The sequence below is a fragment of the Oncorhynchus clarkii genome, chromosome 20, assembly GCF_045791955.1.
Source record: "Oncorhynchus clarkii lewisi isolate Uvic-CL-2024 chromosome 20, UVic_Ocla_1.0, whole genome shotgun sequence".
Lineage (NCBI taxonomy): Eukaryota > Metazoa > Chordata > Actinopteri > Salmoniformes > Salmonidae > Oncorhynchus > Oncorhynchus clarkii.
The window spans coordinates 20,698,043-20,721,425 of record NC_092166.1 but is presented as its reverse complement, the minus strand read 5'-3'; the positions used below and the strand labels follow the sequence as shown (position 1 = coordinate 20,721,425).

Below are 23,383 nucleotides of genomic sequence, written 5' to 3'. Positions count from 1 at the left end.
TCTTACATTCTATTCAAATAGACTGTGTTTAATCTACATTATACATGAAGCTTCTAATAAATATAGTAATATATTTAAACCCTAAACCGAATTCTGTTTGTAATTCAAGTCAATACAGGGATAAAAAATGAGGTTGTTTTTTATAAACTTATACTGGAAACTGATTTAGTTGAATAGGTCCCTTTGGCTGTATTTTTTCATTTGCTCACATTGTATATAGACTTATTTTTCTACTGTATTATTGACTGTATGTTTGTTTTACTCCATGTGTAACTCTGTTGTTATATGTGTCGAACTGCTTTGCTTTATCTTGGCCAGGCCGCAGTTATAAATGAGAACTTGTTCTCAACTTGCCTACCTGGTTAAATAAACAATTCTAAAATAGAAATTTACACAGGCATCCCAATTCTGATCTTTTTCTCACTAATTGGTCTTTTGACCAATCAGATCAGCTCTAAAAAATATGTGAAAAGATCTGATGTGATTGGTCAAAAGACCAATTAGCAGAAAAAATATCAGAATTGGGCTGCCTTAGTGACTGACTGAAGAGTACATGAAATTCCATCTTGACATTATGTAAACATCACTATGGCTATCTGCCAGGATTATTGACTTATTTTACTTGTGTTCATGGCTCACTATTTACTCAGAAGTGCACCCCTTTATGCCCGAGTTCAAGGAGATCCACAAAATAGGCCTCTTCATAATTCTAGTGTGCCAATCAATTCTAGCTTTGTTGTATGGTGCTATTAATTAAATTCAGTGAACAAAAAACACCCCATTTCATTTTTCAAAAAGGGAATAATCCAAACAGTGAGTCCTCTTGACTCTTTCATATTTATGACACTTTGACATTCCAGTGTCTAGCAAGCAATGTAAAATATATCAAAGGCAATGGGCCTGGGATTAAAGTGAAATACCCTTTCTTCATGATGACACTTCTTTCTACAGGAAAGTGTCACTAAAAAGGGTTAGATATATTTTGTCCATAATGCAGTCCTAATCCACACTGCATTTAAACTGGTTCACTTTCCCTGTCATATTATCATGTTTCATATGACAGACAATTAAGCACGTTTGTCACCTACAGTCAGAAATACTTTTGTGTCAGGAGAAGACTTGACATTAAAAGAGAGGTCAAGAGATCTTTCTCTTTAAAGAGACAACCTCTCCAAGGCAAAGAGACAAATCACTCTGAGTGACTAACGCACTGCACAGCTGACATTTAAAAGACATACTGGTGCACTTCGCTTTCCTACTAAAACTATGTCATGACAATGCCATCACCAGGAATCTACTGAGGTGAAAAAGAAGGCAATACTATTACTACACATTGTTAGGTTCTAATTATCAAAGTAAGAACTTGACGGACACTATGAAAGCTTAAACCAAGTTCACTCATCCCAGAGGATCGAACAGCTGAACCGACAAAAGACATTCACACAAGCACTGATATTTAACCCTTTCTCCTATGCTGAATCTCCTCCTACATATCTGAACAGCCAGTGATGTTCAGAACCTTAGTGATATCTGTTCTTCCTCCTTTCTTCTGACCTGACCTCTGCCCCAAAGTGCTCACTCCTCCCCAACTTACAGCTGTCATGTTGACTCGTACCAGACGGTGTCTTTCCTCCTCCCATAGGATCCCAGATGGCTAACAATAATATATCCTGACATAATGTAAAGGTTATAAATTACCCTCTCTCCCTCAGTGAAAGGAATACATATATTTCATGATTTCATAAGTCAAGAGTATCCCCTTTCCCTTCCCTACTATCATGGTATTGTTAGGATTTCCTACATTGTAAACTTCTGTCCTCCTTTTTAAACACTTCAGGATGTGACACTGTTATATCAGTTCAGTGCCACAGAGACAGGGCCTGCATACCAAATAGCACTGTATTTGCAACACAGTGCACTACTTTAGTGCACTACAAAAGTAGTGCACTATGTAGAGAATAGGTTGCCATTTGAGATGCATCCAAGTTCAGGAGTGTTCTCTCACCCGCAGAACATCTGGATGTTGTAAAGAGTGGGGTCATCCTCCAGGGGGGCGAGTTGCTGGAGGCACAGTTGTTCACAGCCTCCGTTAAAGCCGTCAGAGCAGTCGATGCCAATGTGGTGGTCATAGCAGCCTGTGCCATCCTTCATGGGACTCAGTCCAGGAGGGCACTAGAAAGAACGGGAATAAAGGATACACGATGGCACAGAAAGTCAAAAACAATAGGGGCACAGATCAACTAAAACACACTAGGGATGTGATCTGGTTTCATATTGCTCAAATGTAATCATGTTCCAAATCTTTAGTTCACACAGAAATAAGTAGAGGTCAGACACATCCAGATCCCATGTGTGTGTGTACAAATTGTAGAAAAGTGGGTTAGCAACATGAGAGAAAATCAAGGTAATGGCTTTGATTATATTTTCCCAAACAACATTCGATGAACTCTGTCACACCACAAAAGATGTGCTGCTAACAAAGATATATGAAGCATAAATTCACAGAGGCATCCAGAAAGGTGTATGTAAACTTCTGACTTCAACTGTATGTGTTTCCTAACAAAATCCCTCTCCTTACTGTAGATCATTATGACCCATCCCACCACTAACAACAAGGGCAGGTGAAGATACAAGTATGTCATTACACCAAAGCCTTGTTGAAATTGGCTGTTTTTTTTTTGCATATCCAAGTCGAATCTGTTCTTTTTTCTGCAGTCTGAACAGTCAAACATCACATAGAAATGGACAGTTCAAGCCACATTAAAAACTACCTTTATAGGTGGTTTGAAATCATATTCATATCTGATTCCTGGTGACTTGTGTCTGAATGGTTAAATCTGATTTATTTGCCCTCAAATGTTTTTAGACTGTTATTTGGCATATCTTGTTGCTTGCTAGCTATTCTGTTGATGGTTTAACAAGAACATTGGCAGCTAACTAGCTTATTAATTGTTTACAAGCAAATGAGTGAATGTGCTAGAAAACTAAACAGCTATCTAGCTAGCTAGTAGAGTGCTGTGGCTAGCCAAAAATGAATAATTTTGAAAGTTGGATCATCTTATCCTTTGAGTCTTTAAAAGTGTTTATTACACTATGATTTTGGACATTCAAAGCAACTGGGAAACATCCAGTTGCTACATTAGCATTAGCTTGCTACATAACTTCTGAGTCATAGGAAGCACGAGCACGACCACTAATCAGCCTGAACCACTGTGCAAGTCACCAAATCTTATTTGGTCACTTGTAATTTGCTATTTGGACAAACAGTATTTCAAAATGGACTTGAAAAACAAAAATGATTTGAGCATTAATGCCTGCAGCGTGAACAAGCCTCAGGAGGTCTGGCTGGCCCTCTTACGAATCAAATTGTATTATTAACATGCGCCGAATACAACAAATACAGTGAAATGCTTACTTACGTGCCCCTAGCCAACAATTCAGTAACAAAAATACAGATAAGAATAAGAAATAAAAGAAACAAGTAATTAAAGAGCAGCAGTAAAATAACAATAGCGAGACTATATACAGGGGGGTACCGGTATAGAGTCAATGTGCGGGGGCACTGGTCAGTTGAGGTAATATGTACATGTAGGTTGAGTTATTAAAGTGACTATGCATAGATAACAACAGAGAGTAGCAGCGGTGTAAAAGAAGGGGTGCAATGCAAATAGTCTGGGTGGCCATTTATTTAGGAGTCTTATAGCTTGGGGGTTGAAGCTGTTTAGAAGCATCTTGGATCTAGACTTGGCGCTCTGGTACCCTTGGCTGTGCGTTAGCAGAGAGAGAACAGTCTATAACTAGGGTGGCTGGAGTCTTTGACAATATTTAGGGCCTTCCTCTGACACTGCCTGGTATAGAGGTCCTGGATGGCAGAAAGCTTGGCCCCAGTGATGTACTGGGCCGTTCGCAATACCCTCTGTAGTGCCTTGCGGTCAGAGGCCGAGCAGTTGCCATACCAGGCAGAGATGGTGCAGCTTTAGAACCCTTTGGGGATCTGAGGACCCATGCTAAATATTTTCAGTCTCCTGAGGGGGAATAGGTTTTGTCATGCCCTCTTCACGACTGTCTTGGTGTGCTTGGACCATGTTAGTTTGTTGGTGATGTGGACACCAAGGAACTTAAAACTTTCAACCTGCTCCACTGCAGCCCTGTCGATGAGAATGGGGGCCTGCTCGGTCCTCTTTTTCCTGTAGTCCACAATCATCTGTGGTTAAGTGGTTAACACTGGGTTAATGGCTAATGTATCAATGGCCATTGGGGCATATGTCGTAACAGGAGTCCCTCGCCTCGTCCCTCCCTGGACACATTGCTATTGATTTTGTCGCTTGGCTACGGGCACTGTGAAAACTGATTTATCACATGTAATGTAAAGAGCATGGTACATTGAATCTCCTAACTCATCTGTAGCAGAGACTCTTTAAATCACTGGGCCTCTGCAATCGATGCCAATGGGTAAGTGTGGCAAAGGGAAGTCAGTGGAATTCATGTATTAATGGTCCTTGATGGCCCTTGCTTGTGAACCCCACGTCTCTCCTTATTGACTGCTGTAAGCCAAATTCTGTGTGTGTAAATGTACTTGGTGAATAAAGGTGATTCTGACTGACATGCAGAAATAGAACAAGAGAATGATAGTCATTAAAGATGTGCTTGCTTTCAGGCTTGCATTATACTGATTGAGGATTTTCCATATAGTTCTATTTCCATATGTAATGAACACAATGGGAGACAGCGCAGGGCGCAGCAGGTGTTTATTTGTAAAGGACCACAGGAGGCGGCAGGTAGCTGGGTCCAGGGGCAGGCAGAAGGTCATACACAGGGGGACCAAAAAGTCAACAGTAAAGGCAGGGAAAAGGCTAGTAACATCGTCCGGGAGATCAGGCAATAGGTGAATAACAGGAAATCCGATAGGATAAAGTACAGGCAAGGAATAGGCAAAAGGCGTCATTAGTGAGGCAGGCAAAAAATCATACATGAGAGGATTAAATTAGAGGGTGATATCCAGCGCTCCGAATAGAAGTGTGTCACAAAACAAACAATACCTCGCAATGATAGGGTGCAAAGAACTGAACCAAATAGTGTGTGATAATAACATACAGGTGTGTGAACAGGTGATCAGAATTCAGGTGATTGGGATCTGGAGAGTGAGCTGCGTTCAGGGGATCTATGTGTTGGAGAGTGTGAGCTGGAAAGTGGGCTGGAAAGTGAGCTGCGTTCAGGGGATCTACGTGTTTGAGAGTGTGAGTTGGAAGCAGACGTAACACCATACAGCATTTTTGCATTGAGTTCTATTGCGAATTTAAAACTCAACCGTTTAGGAATTCACAATCCATAGGTCAAAGGTAGAATAAATCTTATGCTTTGAAATGTTTCAGATAAAGTGAAAAATGGCAAAGGTCCTCTAAAGATCCCTCCATGAGAGAAACAATAGATAATGTCAACATACAATATATCGCCTTTCATAGTAATGAAATGACACATTTTTTTTTTAGTTGCTAGGTAGAATAACAAATGTAGCTCCACAAAATAAACAACATCCTTCACTGGCAGTTTTAAGGAAATAAAACAATAATGATAATAGTGTACCGGCTTGTGAAGCTTTTGTATTTAGGCTGAACTGGAAAAACCCTTGAACCACTGTACCTTTTAATCCCATTTCCTAATGGTGATAAATTCCTCCTGCTCCTTCCAGTTTATGGGAATCAGCCATGTGGTGTTGCCACATAGCAACAAATCCTTACTAGAGAGTTGGATAAACTTTGCAATTTTCCAATACGCCAAATAGGCAGATTGGAGAAAGTGAACAATAGAGATTGAATAGGTCTACTTATCCAGCAAGCAGAGTTTCAGGAGGAGAGGGAAGATATAATCTGTTCCAAATGTCATGGTTGAGGTTATCAACGTATATCAGGTAGTCTTAAGAGTTGTAAAATTACCGTACAGTAATATAATAACCCCTTGGGAATATAAATGTAAACTTAAAATTGTACAGTGATTGTATTGACATTCTATAACGCCACTCTCAAACCATATATATATTATCTTCATAAATCACCATTTGTTAGGGGCATTAGTGTAAAAAAAAAACTTCACCAACACCTCCCCTGGTGCTAGCCAGTCATATTTCAGAGCTTTAGGGATTACAGAGGTGCATTCCCATGCTCTGCATCTGTCCACGGAAAGACTGCAGCAGATTTATCCAAAATGCGGATGTACAACCTTAAATCCCCCTATCGATCCTTAGAGGAAAACATCAGTACTAGCAGGCTGCTGAGCACCTGCTACTCTATAGGAGTATGCTCATAGAAAACCTTGGCCAAATATTGACTCAGCTCAGAACAGCTTAGTGTCCAAAATGGGATCCAAGTCAGAGCTGGTTGCAACTGAATGTGGACTACGTCAGTAACAAAGTGCATTGGCCAGCATGGGAAACATGTTAAGGTGCTTGTTCTGAAGTTAAATAAGATTATGTTTGACCGTGGACAGCTTAGACTGGCACAATTGAGCATTCTATTAATTGTAAGGTATATCTATATGTTTTTGAGGTATATCTATATATATTTTTGAAGGAGTTCTCTGGGGGAAGGTATATGTGACTCCCAAACAGAACACCTCATTTTTTAAATGTAAATTTGACAAGTTCAGTTGTAGTACAGGCCAGTAGTACTGTAAATACGTAATGAAATGTCTTCACCAATGGAACATCAAATGAAAGAATAAATGTCTATATACCAATTACAAAGGCCAATTAAGACATTGGGGAATATTTCCAGCTTGGTCATTCTCACTGCAGGAAGTGTGTGATAACAGTCGGAATGTCGGCATCATGTAAATACTAAGGTCTCCTCTGTCGGTAGGGACACATCCCACACTGCAGGCTGACGCTTTGTTTGGACAGGGCCCAATTTGTTCTGGTGGCAGGCAGGCTGGACAGACAGCCTCACATTTCCCCGGTTCTCGCAGGAGTAGACGAGAGCTAATGAATCGTATAATAATTAGGTGATTATTAGACATTACTTCCAAACGACTGCACTGTCTCTCCTCAGGAGTGCCATACATCAGCCAAGACAGAGTGGGTCAGGCGGCTTCGGCTCATGCTAGGAGAGATATTAAACATGACGAGACGAGACTGGCAGCATGGACTCAGACAAGGTGTTAATTGATTTGTGGATTCGGCCTCTGGGTCCCAGCCAGTTACCACTATGATTTGACGGATGAAAGCATCATTCATATACCTAGTCACAAGGTAATTACAAAACGCCAAGTAATATATCCAACAGATGGCACCATCCTGGATATCTTGCAGTAACAAGAGTGGACACTTAGTAGGAGCTGGTAGGAAAAATATTGATTCCTTATTGCGGATCTAAGCTTGCAAATGCATGTTTATAAATGGGATGTCCATATTAAACCTTCAGTACCATGAATCAAAAATCCAGAGCTTCAGGTAGGTCTGGGTGATGCAGACAATAATACATGTCTGTCACGTCCTGACCATAGAAAGCCTGTATTTTCTATGGTAGAGTAGGTCAGGGCGTGACTAGGGGTGTTTAGTCTAGTTTATTATTTCTATGTGGGGTTCTAGGTTTATTTTCTATGTTGGGGTTTGTGTATGATTCCCAATTAGAGGCAGCTGGTAATCATTGTCTCTAATTGGGGATCATACGTAAGTTGCATTTTTCCACGTGGTGGTTATGGGATATTGTTTATGTTTAGTTGTCTGTTAGCACTGCATTGTCATTTCGTTTATTCTTTATTGTTTGTTTTTTTCTAAGTTTATCTGTCTAAATTTTAACTCTACGTACGCTGTGCCTTGGTCCGTTAATTCATTAGACGAACGTGACAATATCACAATAATAGAAACGGTTATCTCCATAAAAGCATGAGATATGCAAGGAAATGTTTAGAAATAAAGATCAACATGATGCATATCTATTAATATCCTTTCAGTATAATCAGTTGCTGAAAGTATCAGGGCTTTTGCTTCATGACAGAAATAAGGGAGAAAACAAATAGAAAATGAAAATATGATTCTAATTTGATGATTGGATGTATTTTGCAGTTACATAAACTAAGGGCACATGTCTAAGTATTTCATGAAGCTTGAGCATGTTAACAAATACCTTCTGAGACTGTTGTCTACTTCAGAGCTCAGTGGTAGAGCTGATATCATTGACTAATTAATTAACAGGACCTCTTAATTCTGTTCTCATGTCCTCCGGATCTGACGTCAACTGTTCAGTATATAGCTTTGTTGTCTGTGTTCTATGTCCTGTGTTTTGCATTATTTTTATCTAAAAAAATAATAATGTTCGCCTTGGGTGTGAGAAATACACTTTACAAATTAAATTAATTATTAATATGTATTATTATCCTAATTTAATATCATATAAGAATAATTTCCACAACATGACATAGATATATTTTGTGCCCTCTGATATTGCAATGCTCTTTCCTGTGTTTAAATGTCAAACCCTGCAATACATTTTGTAATAAATCAATACATTTAGTCATGACTTTTAGATACTGGAAACCATTGATACTATAGGTCACAGGCCATGTACATCTATTACAAGAAGTGCAATACCAGGGAGTCTGCATGCTGTTGGTTGTGAACTCTGTGACAGCTGCATGTAGGTAGGTCTGTCCACCAGCACAATTAGAGCAGAAGGAAAATGTTCTCAACGAGGGCAATACATTGTTTGCTAAATCTAATCGCTCGACATTGAAATTACATTTACTTGAGCAGCAAGATTTTGACATTTACAAGCCTCAAATAAACAAATTAGGTGATTTTCTACGCACTTGTATCTGAATGAACAGCAAACCAAGTCAGGCCTTCTAACAAACAGGAATCTTAATTGCATTGGTGCAGAAAACGGATGTATTTTCAGATGGACCCCAAAGCTGTGAAAGAACACTTACATTGATGTCCAAGTATGGCCTCTGTACTCAAATTGCAATTGTTAACTATGACGGATACAATAATGAATGTTTGTTGTCGATTAAAATAGTGTCTTCTCATATATAATTAACATTCAAGTGTGAAATACAGTTCCTACACAAACAACTTGGTCAAAACCAGTTTAGACATTACATACAGCCCATTGCTGAGTCAGAGAATGGTCTTGATAGCCATGTTAAACCAACATTTTGAGACAGTCTTTTGATTACTAATGTTTTCTTGCCATGACAGTCATGTTTTGAAAAGTTCACTGCAGTAATGCAAATGTGATGTTTTCTCAATCCAGTGCAGACATTTGAAACTGAAATGCATCGAAAATGTGCCTTAGAGCTGTCCTACTCATGCACCGAATAGATATTCTCTATCTCATTTTAATATCATGCATTGAGGGTGGGAGGGCATAATATTGAGGAAATGTAAATCAATAAATGATTATCATTTGAGGAAGATCTGATAGTTCCAAAAAGTGTATCTTCAAACCTGTTACAGAAAGATAATCTGATCAGAAATGCTGGATCACCTTTCATCTAATTAGAAATGCTGGATCACCTGAAACTCATGTCTTGAGCAAATCAATAGTCTTAAAGATGGTTGACAGAGTTTTTCACATCTTTCACCATAAATCTGTCGCAAAACACCAACAAACACTAGGAGTACAACTTTTTAGTAGGATAGAATCCATGGACAGATGGTGAATGAAATAGAACATGCCTGATCCATTTCATGGCTACTAAGCAAACAAAGAGAGATAGTACTGTAAAGTGGGCCATCTCCAGGCGGTACAGTGGTTCACTCACCATGCATCCACTGGAATCAAGCTTGCGGTCAGAGACGCAGCGGAAGTTTCGGCTACAACCACCGTTGTCCTTTGAGCAGTCGCGCACCGGGCCAAACGAGTCCAGTAAAACCTCCAGACTATCAAACGATGAGGAGATCATCAGCTCTTCTCTGGCAAAATAAACCACAAACAAAAACATTAGAATCTTCACCCTCAGCAAAAAACAAAATCATCAGTCGCTAGCAATCAAATGTCCCTCTTTGGTTATTGTCTGTTGACTGAAAATGGGTTCGTTGTAGTCCTCATCACAAAACAGTGCATCAAATGCATCTTTCATTTTGAAACTTTATGATGTGCTTCAGTCAGAGCAGCCAAAACTTGAATTTCAAAGCAACCCTGCTTTGCAAAGGGCCTAAGATGTGTTTGATGAAAAGCATTGGGTTTACGGTACGGTTTACAGTGCTTTATTGCTATAACCTTGCTCCAAGCCATCTGTTTTGTCTCTATTATGTGAAATATTTCAAAGACTTGCAAGGTAAAATATTCCAGATCATCACATTGAAATATGAATAGAAAGGGTGGATGAAGAACAAAGCTTGGGCGTACATTCTTATTTTCAGGATGCTAAATCACCATGCCATTGAAGTGGAATATATATGATAAACTGAGTACTTTTATAATAACACTGCCATGAACCTTGCCTAGGGGAAAGAAAGAATAGCCTCTCTTGTTTTGTAGATAGTATTCATTTGCTTCTTCACCCACTCCCAGAATGCTTCCCCAGAGATTGCCTGAAATAAACATATTCGATATTTCAAGATTTTATCAAACTAGCCAATTGTCTTTTATAATTAACTGTGGGCATTGTCTTTATACATTTATGGCGAACTAACCCAACAGGTCATACAGATAATGATGCATTTAAAACAATTATGACGCATTCATTTTTTTGTATTAAGTACGGAAAATAACCTTTGTATTTACATGAGTGAAATCATCCATCCTTGTCATCATGTTGTTTAACACTGATTCATGAGGAGGGTTACAGGTGCAGCTACATAGCGTATGTGATCTCTCCCACGGTTGCACAAATCCTGCATGTTTGATTGAATCCAGACCATACATTAGTGGTCTTCAATAGACACAATCAATGTACATTTGAATCTTAAAACGTTATATAGAAAGATGAGACCATTTACCCTAACCTCCAGCCACCCTAGTCATAGACTGTTCTCTCTGATACCGCACGGCAAGCGGTACCGGAGCACCTAGTCTAGGTCCAAGAGGCTTCTAAAGAGCTTCTACCCCCAAGCCATAAGACTCCTGAACATCTAATCAAATGGCTACCCAGACTATTTGCATTACCCCCCCCCCCCCTCTTTTACACAGCTGCTACTCTCTGTTATTATCTATGAATTGTCACTTTAATGACTATATCTACATGTACACATTACCTCAATCACCTCGACTAACCGGTGCCCCCGCACATTGACTGCGTACCGGTACCCCGTGTATATAGACTCGCTAATGTTATTTTACTGCTGCTCTTTAATTACTTGTTAATTTTATTTCTTATTCTTATTCATATTTTTTAAACTGCATTGTTGGTTAGGGGCTTGTAAGTAAGCATTTCACTGTATTCGGCGCATGTGACTAATAACATTTTATTTGATTTGGATATCTATATGATTAACAAGAACATTTAAGCAATATGAAAGTCCACTCTGCTCATAATTCAGAAAAGACACAAAGAAGAGACATTCAGGCTATTAGCTGTTGAAAAATACAGGCTGGCTAATTACTTCTCTTTACCCAGTAATTTGCCTTATGTGAAATATTTCAAAGACTTGCAAGGTAAAATATTTCAGATCATCACATTGAAATATGAATAGAAAGGGTGGATGAAAAACAAAGCTTGGGTGTACATTCTTATTTTCAGGATGCTAAATCACCATGCCATTGAAGTGGAATATAAACTCAGCAAAAAAAGAAATGTCCTCTCACTGTGAACTGCGTTTATTTTCAGCAAACTTAACATGTGTAAATATTTGTATGATCATAACAAGATTCAACAACTGAGACATGAACTGAACAAGTTCCACAGACATGTGACTAACAGAAATGGAATAATGTGTCCCTGAACAAAGGGGGGTGGGTCAAAATCAAAAGTAACAGTCAGTATCTGGTGTGGCCACCAGCTGCATTAAATACTGCAGTGCATCTCCTCCTCATGGACTGCACCAGATTTGCCAGTTCTTGCTGTGAGATGTTACCACACTCTTCCACCAAGGCACTTGCAAGTTCCTGGACATTTCTGGGGGGGAATGGCCCTAGTCCTCACCCTCCGATCCAACAGGTCCCAGATGTTCTCAATGGGATTGAGATCCGGGCTATTCGCTGGCCATGGCAGAATACTGACATTCCTGTCTTACAGGAAATCGCGCACAGAGCGAGCAGTATGGTTGTTGGTATTGTCATGCTGGAGGATCATGTCAGGATGAGCCTGCAGGAAGGGTACCACATGAGGGAGGAGGATGTCTTCCCTGTAAAGCACAGCGTTGAGATTGCCTGCAATGACAAGCTCAGTCCGATGATGCTGTCACACACAGCCCATGACGGACCCTCCACGTCCAAATCGATCCCGCTCCAGAGTACAGGCCTCGGTGTAACGCTCATTCCTTCGACGATAAACACGAATCCGACCATCACCCCTGGTGAGACAAAACCGCGACTCGTCAGTGAAGAGCACTTTTTGTCAGTCCTGTCTGGTCCAGCGAAGGTGGGTTTGTGCCCATAGGCGACGGTGTTGCCAGTGATGTCTGGTGAGGACCTGCCTAATAACAGGCCTACAAGCCCTCAGTCCAGCCTCTCTCAGCCTATTGCGGACAGTCTGAGGACTGATGGAGGGATTGTGCGTTCCTGGTGTAACTTGGGCAGTTGTTGTTGCCATCCTGTACCTGTCCTGCAGGTGTGATGTTTGGATGTACCGATCCTGTGCAGTTGTTGTTACACGTGGTCGGCCACTGCGAGGACGATCAGCTGTCTGTCCTGTCTCCCTGTAGCGCTGTCTTAGGTGTCTTACAGTCCGGACATTGCAATTTATTGCTGTGGCCACATCTGCAGTCCTCATGCCTCCTTGCAGCATGGCTAAGGCACATTCACTCAGATGAGCTGGGGCCCTGGGCCTTTCTTTTGGTGTTTTTCAGAGTCAGTAGAAAGACCTACTTAGTGTCCTAAGTTTTCATAACTGTCACCTTAATTGCCTACCGTCTGTAAGCTGTTAGTGTCTTAACAACCGTTCCACAGGTGCATGTTCATTAATTGTTTATGGTTCATTGAACAAGCGTGGGAAACAGTGGTTAAACCCTTTACAATGAAGATCTGTGAAGTTATTTGGATTTTTACGAATTATCTTTGAAAGACAGGGTCCTGAAAAGGGGACGTTTCTTTTTTTGCTGAGTTTACATGATAAACTGAGTACTTTTATAATAACACTGCCATGAACCTTGCCAAGGGGAAAGAAAGAATAGCCTCTCTTGTTTTGTAGATAGTATTTATTTGCTCCCTCACCCACTCCCAAAATGCTTCCCCGGAGATTGCCTGAAAGAAACATATTTGATATTTAAAGATTTTATCAAAGTTGCCAATTTTATTTTATAATTGACTGTGGGCATTGTCTTTTTACATTGATGGAGAACTAACCCAACAGGTCATACAGATAATGATGTATTTTTTTTTTTAAATGGAGGGTTTAATTCTTATACTGAATTTAGGCTACCTTTATGATGTACTAATTTTTTTGTATTAAATTAAGTACACAAAATAACCTTTGTATTTACATGAGAGAAATGTTATTCGTCACATGCTTCGTAAACAAAAGGTGTAGACTAACAGTGAAATGCTTACTTACAAGCCCTTCCCAACAATGAGGAGAGAAATAATATAGAAACATAATAGTAAAGTAAAACACGTAATAATTAAAGTCATAATAAATACACAATGAGTAACTTGGCTATATACACGGGTCACCAGTACTTAGTCGATGTGCAAGGGTACAAGGTCATTGAGGTAGATATGTACATGCATATGATATAACTAGGAATAAAGTGACAGATAATAAACATTAGCAGCAGCGTATGTGATGAGTCAAAAAAGTTAGTGCAAAAAGGGTCAATGCAGATAGTCCGGCTAGCTATTTGGTTAACTATTCAATAGACACTATCACTATAGATTTTAACCTTAAAGCTTTCTATGTAGAAAGATGAGCCCATTTACCCTAGCGTTCAATTATATATATGATTAAAAAGAACATTTAAAGCAATAGGAAAGTCCTCTCTGCTCATAATTCAGAAAATACACAAAGAAGAGACATCCATTCAGGCTATTAGCCATTGAAAAATACAGGCTGGCTAATTGCTTCTCTTTACCCTGTAATTTGCCTTGCATTATACTTTACTCTTTATAGGTGAGTCACAGTTAAAATGGAAGGAAATACTGTATATTGTGAGGATTCTGATTCCAAGTCTGCAGATCACTCTACATGTATCTATGAATACTCTGAGCTCTACATGGCTTAAACTTACAAAACGTTCCTCCATCTCATTTCTGTTGCTATATAGGATAACAAGATAACAAGGAGTAGAAGCAAGTAACTAAATCTAACCCTCTAAATGGTTCATTAAATGGGGAGAGAAAGTTGAACGCTGACTCTTTGAAACACAACAGTAATGAAAAACGGTGCCCAATGCAGTCAAAAATCCTGTGTTTTGTATCACATTGTATCATTATGGGGCGGCAGCCTAGTGGTTAGAGTGTTGGGCCAGTAACCGAAGGTTGCTAGATCGAATCCCCAGGTTGACAAGGTAAAAATCTGTTGTTCTGCCCCTGAACAAGGCAGTTCATCAAATCATGCCCAGGTGATCGTATAACGATCTAGGACGTCATTGTAAATAATCATTTGTTCTTAACTGACTAAATTAAGGTTTAATACATATATATATATTTTACAACAGCTGATAAAACTAACACTGTAAAAATGTGATCAGTGTTATTTCCTGATAGTTGCTGGTTGTAAAAAAAATGTACCCAGGACCTAATCAGCACGTTTTGCATGGGTTGAGTTTCGGCTTCCCTGGTAACATCACTAGATTGTAAATTAGGTAATAGACCAATAACAAAGAGAGTTCCCAACCTTTCTGCCAAATAACAGCTAGTTTTCTGTTTCCCCTCCCCAGTCAGACCACTCAGACCACCACTCTTTTTGACAATTTAAATGGAAAACTGTTACAGTAAGGTTGTGACCCAGAATTTGAGATTGATATAAAAAAGGGCTGCAGTTCAGTTTAAAGATCTTTTGTCAACTATTTTGTTCTATTTATGAAGTCAATAAATTAAGGCACAGACACTTTTAGATCAGAGCCTTTTCTTCCTTGTGTTGCTGCCAGAGAGTAAGACGTGGTGACAAATGATTTTCAAACAAGGCCTCAGAGGGAGCACGCAGCTCCAAAGCAGAGTAAATTAACAGCATCTAGAGGTGGTAGATAGCTGTGGCGTATGCTACTGCCCTGGGGGGACGCAACGTGAGCGTTCATCACGTCATCAATCACAAGACATGTAGTTATTTACTCAGTTTTAAAGAAAGCTGCCAAATGATAAATAGAATATAAAAACACAGGAAAAAAGTAGGGTGTAATGGGATACTGTATAATATGGGAGAATAGTTCACATTATTGCAGTAAAAAGAGAGATGTGGTAGTCTATTGCGGAGAAAGCAAGACTTAAAGGGATACTTCAGGATTTTGGCCATGAGGCCCTTTATCTACTTCCCCAGAATCAGATTAACTGGTGGATAGCATTTTTTTGTCTCTGTCCAGTATGAAGGAAGTTAGAGGTAGTTTCGCGAGCCATGGCTCGATACCCATAGACTTACAGCCACAACTACCTCAAACTTCCTTCATAATGGACACAAAGACATAAAAATGGTATTCACAAGTTCATCTGACTGATTAAGGGCCTCATTGCCAAAATGCTGAAGTTTCCCTTTAATGAAACCCATTATCAAAATGATTTTCATTGTTTGTGGTATTACATGAGCAGTAATATGTTTATGTTGTAGCCAGTCACTTGTCTTTGGCCTGTTGCTCAAAAGTGAAGCCGTTGTGGGCTACATCATTCCTATTCTGAGTTCAGCTGAGAAACTAGTTTAGTGCTTCACAAAGAAGAATCCAAATGTAAAAGCCAAATGAATCAGAGGAAAATCGGACCTTTTGTTAATAGTATTCACGCTTCCAGTAACAAGTCATCCTCCAACTAATATAGAGCACGGTTTTCATGATCACCCATTCAAATATTCAGGATAAAATACATGTGTATACCTACTCCATAATAATCCACCCCATGTTTTCTCTTGTAAGGTTAGCTCCCAATTTACCATTGAATTTGGTACAGTGCCTCTAATGACACTCCAATACTGGACAGAGTGGTTGTGACTGCAACTAACTGAATGACGATTTGTGACATCCAGTTAACATGGATCATCATCATCATCATCTAAGTTCAATATCAGCTGAAAGGGATGATGGATCTTGCTACTCCTATTCAACTTTGACTCAGTAACCTAACATACTGAGAATGCTATGTTAAAATCAAAGTCAGAGTTCCTCAAAGTCTGCTAGTTGAGTCTTGGATGTGCTGACATGATTTTGAAATTGTGTTGTTTATGAATAATAAGATGAAATCAGGAGCATGCATATCTTTACTTTTCCCCAAAAAAATATAAAGACTATCTATGTCAAATCATGCCCAGGTGATAACGATTCATCTTTAAAAAAAAAAATCTTTCAACTAAAATTGACAAGAAAGATATAGAGACTAACTCAAAAGAACATGACAGGACAGGACATGTCATCACAGGACTAAAACATTTACACAATGACTGAAAGGGAGGACATTTCATTGGATTAATCCGTAAAATGTGAATACGGTGCAATTGGAAAGTATTCAGAACCCTTAACTTTTTCCAGATTTGTTACGTTGCGGCATTGTTCTAAAATAGATTAAATAAAAAATTGTCCTCATCAATCTATAATTTTTGCAAATACATAAAAAAAATTAAAAAACAGAAATACCTTATTTCCATAAGTATTCAGACCCTTTTCTATGACACTTGAAATTGAGCTCAGGTGCATCTTGTTTCCATTGATCATCCTTGAGATGTTTCTACATCTTGATTGGAGTTCACCTGTGGTACAATCAATTGATTGGACATGATTTGGAAAGGCTCACACCTGTTAACAGCTGTCCACAGTTGACAGTGCATGTCAGAGCTAAAACCAAGCCATAAGGTCGAAGGAATTGTCCGTAGAGCTCTGAGACAGGATTGTGTCAAGGCACAGACCTGGGGAAGGGTACCAAAAAACGTCTTCAGCATTAAAGATCCCAGAGAACTCAGTGGCCTCCATCATTCTTAAATGGAAGAAGTTTGGAACCACCAAGATTCTTCATAGATCTGACCGCCCGGCCAAACTGAGAAATTGGGGGAGAAGGACCTTGGTCAGGGAGGTGACCAAGAACCCGATGGTAACTCTGACAGAGCTCCAGAGTTCCTCTGTGGAGATGGGAGAACGTTCCAGAAGTACAACCATCTCTGCAGCACTCCACCAATCAGACCTTTATGGTAGAGTGGCCAGACGGAAGCCACTCCTTATTAAAAGGCACATGACAGCCCACTTGGAGTTTGCCAAGAGGCACCTAAAGGACTCTCAGACCATGAGAAACAAGATTCTCTGGTCTGATGAAACCAAGATTGAACTCTTTGGCCTGAATGCCAGGCGTCATGTCTGGTGGAAATCTGGCACCATCGCTATAGTGAAGCATGGTGTAGGCAGCATCATGCTGTAGGGATGTTTTTCAGTGGCAGGGACTGGGATACTAGTCAGGATCGAGGGAAAGATCAATGGCGCAAAATACAGGGAGATCCTTGATGAAAACCTGCTCCAGATCGCTCAGGACCTCAGACTGGGGCGAGGATCACCTTCTAACAGTACAGCGACTCTAAGCACACAGCCAAGACAACGCAAGAGTGGCTTCGGGCCAAGTCTCTGAATGTCTTTCAGTGGCACATTCAGAGCCCGGACTTGAACCCGATCTAACATCTCGGGAGATACCCGAAAAAAGCTGTTCAGCAATGTTCCTCATCCAACCTGACAGATAGGACACGCAGAGAACAATGGGAGAAACTCCCCAAATACAGGTGTGCCAAGAAGACTACCCAAGAAGACTCGAGGCTGTAATCGCCGCCAAAGGTGCTTCAATAAAGTATTGAGTAAAGGGTCTGAATACTTATGTAAATGTGATATTCCTGTTTTTTTTTTTTTATAAAATTGCAAAAACTTCTAAAAACCTGTTTTTGCTTTGTTATTATGGGGTATTGTATATAGTTTGATGAAGGAAAAATGTGGAAAAAGTAATGAAGTCTGAATACTTTTCGAATGCACTGTATACACTGAGTGTACAAAACATTCGGAGCACCTTCCTAATATTGAGTTGTATCCCCTCCTTTAGGCCATCAGAACATCCTCAATTTGTCAGGGCATGGACTCTACAAGGTGTCGAAAGAGTTCCACAGGGATGCTGGCCCATATTGACTCCAATGCTTCCCACTCTTGGCTGGATGTCCTTTGGGTGGTGGAACATTGTTGATACACACGGGAAAGTATTCAGCGTGAAAAACCCAAAAGCGTTGCAGTTCTTGACACAAACCGGTGCACCTAGCACCTACTAATATACAGTAAGTACCCTGTTCAATGACACTTAAATATTGCCCATTCACCCTCTGAATGGCACACAAACAATCCATTTCTCAATTGTCTCAAGGCAAAAACATCCTTCTTTAACCCGTCTCCTCTCCTTCATTTACACTGACTGAAGTGGATTTAACAAGTGACATCAATAAGGGATCATAGCTTTCACCTGGATTCACTTGGTCAGTCTATGTCATAGAAAGAGCATTTATACTTCATGTTTTGTATACTCAGCGTAGTGAGCCATACCCAGTGCTTAAGTTGTATATCGGGAGGTACCGTAACAAAAAGTGAGTGCAAGAGGGGGTGACCAAGGGAGCTCTGAGGTACCTGAACGGATGGAAAATAATAATCACCTTTATAATAAAGCAGTGCATGCATATCATCGCATTTGCGTTGTGGCATAGAGCATTAGAGCAGGCCTGGAGTCGCTTATAGAAGTTGCACATATGAAAGAAAACAATTGTGCAAACTGAAAATCTGAAATCAATAAAAGCAGCCTTGCCTTGAATCCATCAATAGCCTAGACTTACAGTAGGTGTGTATACACATATAGTTCAATATGAGGAGGAAATTATAGAAATGATGAGTAGCTCACTCGCCGGTGAAGGCGCTAGGCTTTTGGCCCGAGGATATCTCTCTTGTTTTACATTATAAAACAGTGTTTGCTCAATAGGTCTAATTGGAAGTTTATATATTTGGTAGTCTACAGTCAGATTAGAGTCTTCTCTTTTAAACTAGAGCAATCTGCTTTCCAAACTGTGTTATCCCGCGATTTCATTTGATAGAAAGGCTTTTTCTGGCTGCATGCAGTTCACTGACAGATTTGCCGCCCGGGTATATGCCTTGTGACTTGGCTACATAAACACAATCCACAGCTAGGTCATTTTTTAAGATGCTATTGGTCCTCTGTGGCTAAATTATAGGCCTACTCCTGGTGTAGTATTCTGAATGATTTAATTTATTTCTGAACAGACTAGACTGAACAGTATTGTATAACTTTGGCAAAAATATTTCAATTAATCAGGCCTGCTGCAACTCCTTCAGCACCCTTCCCGCAGCTACTGTATGATTCTTTAAGGAAATAAATGTGCAACACTGGAGAGATGAGAGTTGCAGGCTCATGTCTAGCAGAGAGAGGGAGAGATATCATAGGAAATACATCTCATTCTAGTTCTGAATCCAGGCGCATTTCTCTCTCTTACCATAGCAATAGCCATGCATTGGTCTCAAACATAAGCTATGTTGAGCAAACCATAAGCCCGGGCCGGCCCCACCCAACACGAATGAATTCTTAAAATATCAGGTGCAGGCTGAAAATCTACATTTTCACATTACATTTTGTAGGGGGTAAGATAATTAATGAGGAGGCAAATCGAATGAACTCTGGTCACTTTTATTAAAATGTTTACATTGCAAACAGTGTTTTTTTATTTAGAGGTACAGGATCTGGCAAAAATTAAGCACTGGCCATACCTGTGCCAGACAAAAAAAGCTACAAACGATAGAACCAAACATCATTACGCAGCTGCATAATCTTATTGTTGTAGCCTACCTAATGTACTGTATATCTGCTGGTGTTAGTCTCTGTTACAAGAATACGTGACATTTAAAAACAATGTTTAGCGAGATCAACCAAGGCATGAAAAGGCTTGGCCGCGGGAAGTAGGGGTGCTGGGGGTGCTGCAGCACCCCCTGAAAAATCTGAATACAAAAAAAAAGTTTAATTTAAAAATCACAAAAGTAGTGCACTGTGCCTTTACTAGTCCTGTATTAGCAGACCGATATAGCCGTCTGTAGCGCTGGCAAAAAAATACATTCCACAAACTCCTTCCTGCGGCTATGGGCTAAGGACTCAGTTAGGAGGAATAAGGGTGTGAACGTTTAAATGAAATTGGAATCCTTAACATTAAGAATAATCACACAAAAAAAACTGTTTTAAAATCACAGTGCAGTCTGCCTGCTCTATCTGATGCGAGTGTGTGTACAGTCTTCAGTCTGTTGCGTGTAGAATATCCTATCCTATTCATTGATGATAGGCCCTGCTGTACTGAAGTTGCGAGACTTTGCAAGCCAAAAAATTGCAAAATACAGCATTCCATTGCAAGATACAGCTGTTGATTGCAGATAGATGGGCTTAGAGCACGGTTCTGACTCCGTCTGTCTGGTAGCCGACCTGCCTACAGTATACTGTGCCCCTCCCCTCTCTCTACACAAGTGTTTGCGTTCAGTCACAGCAACTAATCAGTCTCCAGTTCCAAAAATACTGAAATTTAGGAGTTCATTCTTAGCAGAAGATGTATTTTCTTTCTACTAAATGTCTTGTTAAGTCACGTATTTAACAAACTGTAAAGCCCTTTTAAGGAGAAAGTGGTCTGTGGTTAGGCAGCAGGCCTGTTATTGACAATTCAATTGCATTTCACAATGTTTCTACTTCATTTTCATCATCTCCAGCACCATCAACATCAACTTATGTGAAAATTGTGGTTTTGTAGCACAGGAGGCTGCTGAGGGAAGGACGGCTCATAAAAATGGCTGGAATGGTGTGAATGGAATGGGAACAAACACATGAAAACCATGTGTTTGATGTGTTGAATACCATTCCATTAATTCCGTTCCAGCCATTACTATGAGTCTGTCCTCCCCAATTAAGGTGTCACCAGCCGCCTGTGTTTTGAAGTAAAAAGGATAGAGTAAGATAAGCTTTTCCAATGACATCATCAACCAATTAGTAGGGAATTATTAGGCAATGCCTACTCATAATTGGTTAAAATTATATATTTTTTATTACAAAACATAGTAAAGCAATTTTCACATATGTTGATGTTGGGGTGGTGCTGGACATGATGAATATAAGCTTGACCATTTTTTTTTCTCTCTTTAAGGCTAAGTTGATCGTTAGAACATTTGTAGGAGCATGAGAAAACTTCAGAACAAAGTTGCCTACAAATATTTTTGGAATTGATACAAACAAGCAATGCATTAAAAAAATGCTTCAAACGAAAACCGATAATGGTATTCACGCTTCCAGCAACATGTCATCATCCAACTATTATAGAGCCTGGTATTCATGATCACCCATTCAAACATTCAGGATAAAAGAGATTTGTACACCTACTCCTCAAATAATCCACCCCATGTTTTCTCTCTTGTGAGATTGGCTCCCAATTTACCATTGAATTTGGTACAGCACCTCTAATGACGCTCCAATGCTGACCAGAGTGGTTGTGACTGCAATGAACTGAATGACGATTTGTGACATCCAGTTAACATGGATCATCATCATCATCATCATCATCCCCGTTCATTTTCAGCTGAAAGTGTATCTCTTGCTACTATTGTCCAACTTTGACTCAGTAACCTAACATCATGGTACTAAGAATGATACACTACCGCTCAAAAATTTGGGGTCACTTAGAAATGCCCTTGTTTTGAAAGAAAAGCACATTTGTTGTCCATTAAAATAACATCAAATAGATTAGAAATGCAGCGTGGACATTGTTAATGTTGTAAATTACTATTGTAGCTGGAAACGGCAGATTTTTTATGGAACATCTACATAGGTGAACAGAGGCCCATTATCAGCAACCATCACTCCTGTGTTCCAATGGCACGTTGTTTAGCTAATCCAAGTTTAGCATTTTAAAAGGCTAACTGATCATTAGAAAACCCTTTTGCAATTATGTTAACATAGCTGAAAACTGTTGTTCTGATTAAAGAAGCAATAAAACTGGCCTTCTTTAGACTAGTTGAGTATCTGGTGCATCAGCATTTGTGTGTTCGATTAGAGGCTCAAAATGGCCAGAAACAACAAACTTTCGTCAGTCTATTCTTGTTCTGAGAAATGAACGCTATTCCATGCCAGAAATTGCCAAGAAACTGAAGATCTCGTACAATGCTGTGTACTACTCCTTTCACAGAACAGCTCAAACTGGCTAGAATAGAAAGACTAACCAGAATAGAAAGATGAGTGGAAGGCCCCGGTGCACAACTGAGCAAGAGGATAAGCACAGAGTGTCTAGTTTGAGAAACAGACGCCTCACAAGTCCTCCTCTGTCAGCTTCATTAAATAGTACCCGCAAAACACCAGTCTCAACGTCAACAGTGAAGAGGCGACTCCGGGATGCTGGCCTTCTAGTTAAAGTTGCAAAGAAAAAGCCATATCTCAGACTGGCCAATAAAAAAAGGATTAAGTTGGACAAAAGAACACATACACTGGACAGAGGAACTCTGCCTAGAAGGCTAGCATCCCAGAGTCGCCACTTCACTGTTGACATTGAGACTGGTGTTTTGCGTGTCTTCACAACAAAGTTGACTACAAATACAAAGTTGCCAATGTCTTTGCAATTGATTCAAACAAGCAACGCATAAAAAGACGCTTCAAATTAAAACCCACATGTCGGCCTGAAAATATTAAACCAGCAGCCTATGCCTATATTTTGCTACTTCTAGGCTACAGTCTATCATTTTCTCAACATATTTCATGTTGTGTATGTCACGCTATGATCTGTTTCACATGTCCTTGTGCTTGTCTCCACCCCCTCCAGGTGTCGCTTATTATCCCTGGTGTATTTTTCCCTGTGTTTCCTGTCTCTCTGTGCCAGTTTGTCTTGTTTGTCAAATCAACCAGCGTTTTTGTGTCTCAGCTCGTGCTTTTTCCAGTCTCTCTTTTCTCGCTCTCCTGGTTTTGACCCTTGCCTGTCCTGACTCTGAGCCCGACTGCCTGACCACACTGCCTGCCCCTGACCTCAAGCATGCCTATCGTCTTGTACCGTTTGGACTCTGACCTGGTTTATGAACTCTCACCTGTACCCGACCTGCCTTTTGCCTACCCCTTTTGCT

At 40.0% G+C, this 23,383-nt stretch overlaps 1 protein-coding gene across 3 annotated transcripts in view; it reads right to left on the bottom strand.

The window, feature by feature from the left end:
- LOC139376072 (astrotactin 1) overlaps positions 1-23,383 on the bottom strand; it is a 231,987-nt gene that overhangs the window by 128,273 nt on the left and 80,331 nt on the right. For all 3 annotated transcript variants that reach the window (XM_071118230.1, XM_071118227.1, XM_071118229.1), the window contains 2 exons: positions 9,760-9,910; positions 2,006-2,172 (listed from right to left, as the gene is read on the bottom strand). In XM_071118230.1, coding sequence (XP_070974331.1) covers positions 2,006-2,172; positions 9,760-9,910 — 318 coding nt within the window. The remainder of the gene's footprint in view (positions 1-2,005; positions 2,173-9,759; positions 9,911-23,383) is intronic.